The sequence below is a fragment of the Hyposmocoma kahamanoa genome, unplaced genomic scaffold (assembly GCF_003589595.1).
Source record: "Hyposmocoma kahamanoa isolate Upper Pololo Valley unplaced genomic scaffold, ASM358959v1 99906, whole genome shotgun sequence".
Taxonomy (NCBI): Eukaryota; Metazoa; Arthropoda; class Insecta; order Lepidoptera; family Cosmopterigidae; genus Hyposmocoma; species Hyposmocoma kahamanoa.
The window spans coordinates 25,688-35,646 of NW_020656095.1; the positions used below are offsets into that span (position 1 = coordinate 25,688).

At 37.9% G+C, this 9,959-nt stretch overlaps 1 protein-coding gene across 1 annotated transcript; it reads right to left on the reverse strand.

Moving 5' to 3' along the window:
* Positions 1-145: 145 nt before the first annotated feature.
* Positions 146-5,520, reverse strand: LOC113239588. The gene is made up of 4 exons (XM_026476642.1): positions 5,048-5,520; positions 3,666-3,841; positions 3,390-3,539; positions 146-2,321 (listed from the first exon to the last, which is right to left on the reverse strand). Exons 1-4 carry the CDS (start codon positions 5,518-5,520, stop codon positions 232-234), a joined length of 2,889 nt encoding a protein of 962 aa, XP_026332427.1. The 3' UTR covers positions 146-231.
* Between the last annotated feature and the right edge of the window lie 4,439 nt (positions 5,521-9,959).

The following is a 9,959-nucleotide window of genomic DNA, read 5'->3' on the forward strand; positions in this document are numbered from 1 at the left end:
CAGGTGTAATTACTGGTTTAAGTACAATTTTGAATTTTATATGTTAAGGAAACCGAACAGAGCGAAGACCGAAAAGTGAATGCAAAATTTTGTGCGGTAGTTATACAAAAAAAAAAACAAGCAGGCAAGTTAGCGCCTGGTGAATTAGTTGTAGCAATGACTTAATAGCATATACAAATAAGCTCAAATGAGCTAGGCGCGAACATCTTCCCCCGCGTTGAAAGGCATCTTTCAACTCTTCATATCTTCAGCTGTGGGTAGAGGACAGAGACGCACTAGCGGTCGGCGAATGCAACCTCTGGTGGTGTTGATGTCTGCCACTCGGGAAACTCCATCAGAACCGGGAAATAGGCGCATGACTCTTCCGAGGCGCCAGCTTAACGGCGGCACGAAGTCTTCTTGAAGCAATACCAAGTCTCCAACGTTTAAATTTGATTTGTTTGTACGCCATTTCGTTCTCAATTGCAGCTCCGAAATATACTCCTTCTGCCAGCGCACCCAAAAATGCTGGCGTACTTGTTCCAAGCGTGAAAACCGATTTAGTCCAGTTTCCTTGTGGTCGTTTAGATCTGGTGCTGGCAGCGCATTTAGTGGCCTTCCTATGATAAAGTGCCCTGGGGAAAGGAAGAGGAAATCGTGAGGACACGAGGAAAGAGGACACAAGGGACGGCTGTTTAGAATTGCTTCCACTTGTGCAAAAAGAGTTGTCAATTCTTCGAAAGTGAGATGGGTGTTGCCCATTACTCTTTTTATGTGGTATTTAGCGGATTTTACTCCAGCTTCCCAAATACCGCCGAAGTGAGGAGCGTAAGCAGGGCTAAATATAAATTTGAAACCTTCTTGAGATGCAAATTCAGACATAGGCCCAGAATTGGATTGTAAAAATGAACCTAATTCCTTTGCAGCGGCTACAAAGTTGCGTCCGTTATCGCAAAATATTTCCACTGGTCGTCCACGACGCGCTACGAACCTGCGTAACGTCATCACAAATGCATCCTTCGACAAATCACTCACAGCTTCTATATGAATACATTTGTATCGCAGGCAAACAAACAAGCACAAATAACTTTTAACTAATTTGGCCCCCCGACCTTTGCGATTTAGTGTTATAAATGGCCCTGCGAAGTCTAAGCCTACAGACCTGAATGGAAAGTCTGGAGTGATTCGCTGTGAGGGTAAATCACCCATTTTAGGAAGTAATGTTTTGCCTTGTACTCGTCGACAACGCACGCAGTTATAGACCGTACGCCTAGCGAGCTGTCTGCCCTTTAATGGCCAAACCGACTCTCTTACCGTTGCTAACAGCAACTGGGGCCCGGCATGCAAGTTACGCAAATGCTCATGTTCGAATATGAGTTTAGTTAGGTGATGCGACGAGTCTAGAAGTAAAGGATGTATTTTGTCGTAACTGTAATCAGAGGCACTTAATCTACCTCCAACTCTTATTAAATTGTCACTGTCTAAAAATGGGTTCAAGGGTAAAATTCGTGATTTTGGGCTGAGAGGTGTTTTCTTTGATAGAACAACACGCTCTTGAGCAAAAACTTGCATTTGAGCTAAATAAAATAGTGATTTCATTGCATCATTTAATTCGTTAGTTGATAAAATATCTAATCTTTTATTTTTAGGGTTTTTTGAGTTATATATGAACCGTTTTACATATGCCATAATTCTTTGTAGTTTTGTTAATTTAGAGTAATTTTCAAAAATAATCACTTGTTCCAATTTAGAGCTAACAGTAGTAGCAGTTATTTTAATTTCTGGTATATTTTGATCAACGTCTTTTGAATTTAAAATCGGCCATTTAGATTCATTCTGTATTAAAAATGTAGGCCCATTCCACCATAACTCAGAGTTGCACAGCTGATTTGGGCTAGCGCCTCGTGATATTAAATCAGCTGGATTGCTGGCGGTGGGTACATAACGCCAGGATGAAGGTTGTGTAGTGTCAAGTATTTCACCGACCCTATTTGCAACAAAGGTTTTAAGTTTGGTAGGGCTGCCCCTGAGCCATGCCAGGACCACGCTTGAGTCGCACCAGTGTACGATGCGGTCAAATTTGTATCGGACTGAATTTATCACCGAGTTGCTCAAACGTGCAGCGAGCAGTGCAGCACATAGCTCCAAGCGAGGAATCGTTGTGGGCTTGAGACAAGTAACCTTGGATTTAGCACATAACAGTCTCACGGTGACGTCACCGTTGCTGTTACTAGATTTGACGTATATACATGCGCCGTAGCCAGATAGCGAAGCATCACTGAAAGAATGCATCTCAATTGTTGTAGGTGACTCACACAAACCTGACCTGTTAATTTTAAGTCCTGCAATTACATGTAGATTAATGACAAATTCTCGCCATGAAATTTCGATATCTTTTGGTACAGGCTGGTCCCAGTGTACCTTTTGCTGCCAGAGTTTTTGTATTAGCATTTTTGGTACAATTATGCACGGACTCAATAATCCCAATGGGTCAAAAATCTGAAATGAGCTGGACATTATAGACCGTTTAGTTATAGGTACGTTTTGTGAAGGCACCCTAACCGGAAAATGTAATGTATCGGAAGCTGGACTCCACCCCAGTCCAAGTGTACTGGACGATTCACTCAATGCTAAGTTTTCTTGAGTGTCAATATATGAATTTTCGAATATACAGGGTAAATTGGTTTTGAATTTTCGTAGTTTGAAACAAGCTGTATTTAGAAATTTTGATACGGAATTTAGGATGAAGCGTAACTCCTCTTCATCATTTGACCCTGTTATCATATCGTCAACAAAAAAATCATTTTGTATGATAGTTCTGATCAGTTCGTCCCCACACTCCTCTCCAACCTGCCAAAGGCATCGCGTGCTTAAATAACTCGCACTTGCGGTGCCGTAAGTTAAAGTATTTAGACGCAGTGTCCTGATAGGCAAGGACTCATCTTCTCTCCATAAAATCAGCTGAAGATTACGATCCTGCTCAGCTACGAGAACTTCTCGATAAAACTGTTGGATATCGCCTGTAAGCAGATATTTATACTGTCTAGCTCTGATCAGTATGGAGAAAAGAGAGTCCTGCATCTTTGGGCCTACCATGAGGATATCATTGACGGAATAGCCGGAGGAAGTGGGGGCCGACCCATCGAAAACTACTCGTACCTTGGTTGACTCACTATCCTTAAAAATAGCATGGTGGCATAAAAAATAACACGTATTTGGCCTAGCCTCTGGAGATTCTGAAAGATGACCCAAATCACCATATTCTTTTATAAAATTTACATACTGACGTTTTAGTTCAGGGTCTCTTCGAAAACGCCTCTCTAAATTTAAAAATCGTTTTTTTGCTAAATTATAGGAATCCCCTAGGCAGTCTGGTGAGTCGACCAATGGTAAATTTACGCAGAATCTACCTGAATTGAGGCGAGTGACATTAGCTATAAAATGCCTTTCGCAAGCTGCCTCTTCCTCACTTAAAACAGTCTTTTGGGGAATATCTTCTAAATCCCAGAATTTTGTTAACAAATTCTCAATATCTGATTCTTTAGATGAACAATTGTGTACTGTAGTATAATTACAATGGATTTTAGCTGTATTTTGTTTATTATTACACATAGGACCGCTAATAAGCCAGCCGAACTTGGAACTGTGTATTTTAGGGTTATTTGAACCAAGAGATTTCTGCTCACATCCCAGAATATCCCAGAAAATATCGGCACCAATCAACACTTGAACTGGAGATGGTCGATCAAAAGTTGGATCAGCCAGTTGAATGTCTTTCGGTAATTTAATGTTTTGTAAGTTAATTGTCTGCTTAGGTAAATAACCTGTCAGCTCTTCCAGAACAAGACACGATAGTGTCACACTGTAATTTGAATTAATAGAACATAATTTGGTCACACAACTTTCGTTTACTTTATTGGCAGAATTATTGCCAATGCCAATAATATTCATGTCTATAGTGTTTGAATTTAGCGATAGTTTTTGTTGTAACGATTTTGAAATAAATGACGACTGGCTGCCGCAATCTAAAAGAGCTCGTACCCGCTCCCTTTGCTTAGTTGCGGGGTTGATAACGTCAATTAAAGCTGTAGATAAAATAACTTCTTGTTTACCATTTTGGTCACAAACGTGTGACATAGTTTCAGACGGATTGACTGCAGTATTGACACTACCAACAGAGTTACTATTAGAATTGTGTAATAATGTGTTGTGTCTCTGTTTACACTCGCGACATGGACCCATACGACAATCATTCAAGTGGTGACCCTGCCTTAAACAATTTATGCATAACTTGTATTTTGCTACATCAGCCAACCGCTCTTTAATGTTTTTAGACTTAAATGTAGGACAATCGTATATCCTATGGTTTTGGTTGCAAATTATACATACATAAATGTTTGATAAAGATCTTGAATCTTGGCTTGTTGTAGCAAAAGATTTTGTATTTGAAAATGGTCTTTGTGTATTTTGATTATGAGGGAAACTTGGCAATGGTTTGAAATTATTAGAATTTTGATTATGAACTGGAACTCCTGATGGGCGAGTATATTTAGAATAACTCCCATCAACCTTGTTACGATTTATGGATTCGAGTACATTGGCACGATCAATTAGGAATTTTGTATACTGTGCTAGTGTGGGAAAATCATCGTCAAGCGAGTTACGATGCTCTTCCCACTTCGTAAGAGTGTTGCTGTCGAGTTTTTGGGAAAGAGTAAAAATAATCAAAGTGTCCCATGTGTCAGTTGGTTGACCGAGACTAGCCAAAGCACGTAGATTTTTTGTAATGTGGTCTATGAAACAACGTAATGCACCTTCAGATTCGCGAGTTAACGGTTGTATGTTGTACAACGACTTGAGATGATGCGTTATGAGCAATCTATTGTTGTTGTACCGCTCACAGAGTAACTGCCAAGCATCATCGTAATTGGCAGAAGATAATTCAATGTTAGAAATTACCCCAGCAGCGTCACCTTCAAGATAGGATGACAAATAATGAAACTTTTGAACTGAAGATATTTTTTTGTTATTGTGAATTATGTTAGTGAACGTGTCACGGAATTCCAACCAGCGGAAATAAGACCCATCAAATTTTGATATTTGAATTTGGGGTAGCTTAATCCCAACATCTTGGCCGTCACCTTGAGCATCTTGCCAAAAGGAATTACGTCGGTCACGTTCTTCTTGTAATGAAGCATCATGTTGCATATTTAGAATCATTTTAGCAGCCGCAATACAATCAATAATACCTTGTTCGACACATTCGCGCTCATCCAATTCCGTTCCAAGATTTTCAGAATTTAAAATCTCGATCTGAACCTGCAGCTCATCGAATTTTGAAGATAAGCATTCAAACTTGCCGAGTTTAACAGTTAATTTAGCAATATCAATGGCTTCAAATCGAGTACTACCTTCAAAAGACTCCAAATAATTCCTAAATTTGGTTATTTGTCCCTTAATAGAACTGCGTTTTACAATCAATTCCTTTAATTGTTTTATTTGTAAATATTTAGAAGATTCGCCCTGATCGCTTGATATCATTTTGTTAAAAAGATAAATTACACCTGGAATTTAGTGAACACAATAGTGAAACGGTCAAAATCGGTAATACGAGTTCTATTAGAAATAAAATAATATAAGTTATCTCACGCTCCCCTTCCGGCGATACCTGCCGAACGGTAGTCTGGATCCGCTTACCACGCGTAAATGGAGATGATAGTAGGTAAGAAGTTGATAACTTGCAGTTTGCTAGATGCTGGATGTTTGATGAGAGACCCTGGAATGTTCGGCAATCCCGGGTGAAAAACTAGCATACAATTAATAATCAATTATTTTGGACCGTGGTCAACCGTGACCATGGGACCTGTAAAGGGCCCGAAACGTCGGTTTGTTTGAAAAAACAAATATACGCGATTTAAATCCGGAAAAATAGTTTCATTTCCTAAATTATTTTGGAGTTAATTGACCTTAAAATATATGATGCAATATTGTTTGAAATTTATTTGGAATTTGTCCACTTTACGACTGTGTTAACGACTTTTGTTGAGTACCAACAATGTCTCGTGAATAAAATATGCAAGTAATAAATGTTTTAAAATACGGTTAGAAGACGTAAAAAATAGCAAATAATTTTGATTAAAGATTGGTTTTTAGTAAGTATGCACAAGTAAAGAAATGGTGGGTAGGTATCTTAACACAAGTCTTGCTTTGATTAAAGATTAATTTAGATGAAATGGAAGCAAAAGGAAAGGATTTGGGAATTAATGTAGAAAGAAGGAAACCTAGGGCACTTATCTTTAGCTGACGTCTCTTGCGGTGTGATGCTTTAGTTGCATCACCGGCCGGAATGTCTGATAGGTTGACCTCAAGTTGTTTCTTTTACTTCTTACGTTGCTAAGGTTTCTTGCTGCAATTTCAGTGCCGCAGTATTTGCTTCTGCAGTCTGTCTGGATGTAGTATCGCAGTGGCTGATCAATCCAGGTGCTGTTTAGTTGTAACCGAAAACTCTTCCGAGCGACGTAGTAAATTCCTTACTTCCTTGACTGTACTATATTTAAAGTACAGTCCTGTCACGGTCGCCAAAAATATGTCTCGTAGAGGACATATGGAGCTTAAAATAAACTCGTTAAGGTATTTCACAGGTGTAATTACTGGTTTAAGTACAATTTTGAATTTTATATGTTAAGGAAACCGAACAGAGCGAAGACCGAAAAGTGAATGCAAAATTTTGTGCGGTAGTTATACAAAAAAAAAACAAGCAGGCAAGTTAGCGCCTGGTGAATTAGTTGTAGCAATGACTAAATAACATATACAAATAAGCTCAAATGAGCTTGGCGCGAACAGTAGTTTTTAGCACTAATCAGGCTCATGTATATTTACTTTTTGATGTTGATCGCTCTTTTGTTTATATTACTGTTTTGTGTCTATACTTCACATTTTGTTTTTCTGCTTTTGGTTACATGGCAACTCTTAACTATGTACATTGCTCTCAACTTATAAAATGTTTATATTTAATGATGCTACTATATAATTGCTTGCAACGAGGTATGCATGAAATTCCATATTATAATATTATCAATTCCAATTTAATTTTATTAAATAATCAAATGGTGAAAAATAAATGTTTATTTATATTAATTGATTTTAATGGATCATAAACTTATGTTAGGTTATTATCAGAATGTAAGGGGTTTACGTACAAAAACACACAGTTTTCTATCAAAGGTGGCTGTTGCCGACTATGATTTTGTATGTGTGACTGAAAGCTGGTTGACACCAGATTTTTATGACCGTGAGTGTTTCGATAGCAGGTACGTAGTATTCCGCAGTGACCGTTCCTATGAGGAGAGTGGTGCAAAGCGTGGCGGTGGAGTTATGGTGGCAGTTCGCGCTAATCTAATGCCGCTTCGACGGAGCTGGCCAACCCCACCGTGCTCCGATTCCGAATGTGTATGGCTATCTATACCTTTAAATATTGGCGGTAATAAATACTTAAACATCGCCTGTGTTTATATACCAGATGGAAAAGGTTACCGTGACGCGCTTGAAGCATTTTTTAATATTGTTAGTGAAATATTAAACGATCGCCCGAATGATTCATTTTTGCTTGTAGGTGATTTTAACATTACCTATGCAGTGTGGCAGGAAACTAGCTCTTTCAACAAAATGTTGGGGAGCGGTGGAAACCATGCAGTAAAATCGTTGAGAGATTTCTTGGCTTTCACTAATCTGCAACAGTTTAATGGTGCTTATAATGCCAATAGCAGAATCTTGGACCTAGTCATGAGCAATATTAATTGTGAAGTCACTACTTGTACTCAACCGCTAACCCCGGAGGATATACACCATAAGTCAATAGAAATTTGCTGTAACATTGACAATTTTAAAGCGTTGCATTTGGCTACCACATATAATTACAATTTCTATGCAGCGGATTTTGATTCTATTAATAAAGAACTTGATTGCATAAACTGGTCTAAAGTATTTAACAATTTAAATGTGGAGGAATGCGTCTCTAATTTTTACAATATTTTAAGAAATAATATTTCAAAATTTGTTCCTCGTAAAATAATCAGGTCGTCACAATCCGTTCCTATATGGTATACTAAGCCCCTAAGAAAACTTCTAAATGAAAAAAGAAAATATCACAAACTATGGAAATTGTATGGGAATCCCTTGGACTATCAGAGTTTTAGTGTTTTAAGAAAAAGAGCTAAGCGTATGGAAACCGAATGTCATAGTAATTACATAAGATACACAGAAGATAAAATTAAAACTAACTCTAAGTATTTTTGGACATATGTTAAAGCTATTAAGGCTAGTAATGGGATACCGCGTACAATGGTATACAATGGGATTAGTAGTAATGACGGAAAACAAATTTGTGATTTCTTTAATGAATACTTTCATTCGGTATTTGTGAATAATGATAGCCAGTCGCAGATTAATGACTTGGATCTTCCTGAAAATACAATCTTAGATATTAGTTCGGTCGAGATTAGCACAAAGTCTATCAACACATACCTTAAAAAAATTAACGTTAACAAGGGTGCTGGGCCGGACGGCATACATCCTTTGTTAATCCGTATGTGCGCTGATGCATTAAGTTATCCCCTCACTCACATTTTTAGGTTGTCTTTTAACAGTGGTTGCATTCCTCAAGTTTGGAAAAGTGCTTGGATAACACCTATTCCCAAAGGTAAGGTAAGTGATAATGTCGTAAACTATCGGCCGATTTCAAAACTATGTCAATTCGCTAAAATACAGGAAAAGCTCGTTACCGATCAGCTATTTGCGGTTGTCCAGCGCGCCATAGTACCAAACCAACACGGTTTTTGTAAAAAGCGTGGTGTGGAGAGCAACTTACTGACTTTTACGGAGCATATATTGTCAGCTATGGATGAAAATGTGCAAGTAGATGCTATATACACAGATTTTGCTAAAGCCTTTGACAAAATTCGACATGACACCTTACTCCATAGGCTCGGGCAGCTCGGAATACATGGCGATTTGCTTCGTTGGATACGTTCGTACGTGGAGAATCGTAGTCAGGCCGTTGTACTATGTGGTTATCGTTCTGCATATTTGAATATTCCCTCTGGAGTTCCTCAAGGTTCACATTTGGGACCCTTACTATTTATTATTTATGTCAATGGTCTTACTAAGTCCATTCAACACTCAAACGTATTACTATATGCTGATGATACTAAATTATATAGAGTTGTTAGAGAAACACACGATGCAGCGTTACTGCAGAATGATGTGAATGATTTCGTTGACTTTTGTAATAATAATAATTTATTCTTGAATCCAGATAAATGTTTTACTGTTTCTTTTACACGAAAGAAAAAACCTATTATATATACATACAAAGTTAATGGTAGGGATCTCAATCGTGTAAATGAAATCAGGGATCTGGGGGTGACAATGGATTCCAAACTGTCTTTTATTCCTCATATAGATAAAATTGTTGAGAGTTCATTCAAATTATTGGGTTTTATTTTACGCGTGGGAAAACCCTTTAAAAATGCTTACACTTATAAACTATTATTTAATAGCTACGTCCGAAGTAGACTGGAATTCGCGTCTTCTGTTTGGAATCCTTTTCAACAAGTCCATCAGGACAAAATTGAAAAGTTACAAAAAAAGTTTATCAAATCTTTAGATTACAGAATCGGCCACCAGCGCATAGATTATGAATCATCCCTTACATTCCATAAGACAAACACTTTAAAGCAACGTCGTGAAATCGCTGACATTGCATACTTGTATAAAATATTAAATAATATGGTTGATGTCCCCTTCCTTTTGGAACGAATTAATTTTCGTGTACCCCGTAAGCAAGAAAGAACAAATCGCAAGAAAATACTATTCGCAATAAAATCTAGTAAGACTTGCTATGGAAGTAATAGTTTTATAAAGAGAGCGTGTGCCTTATATAATGATAAAATGAATGATGCAGATATGTTTGTTAAGTCGCT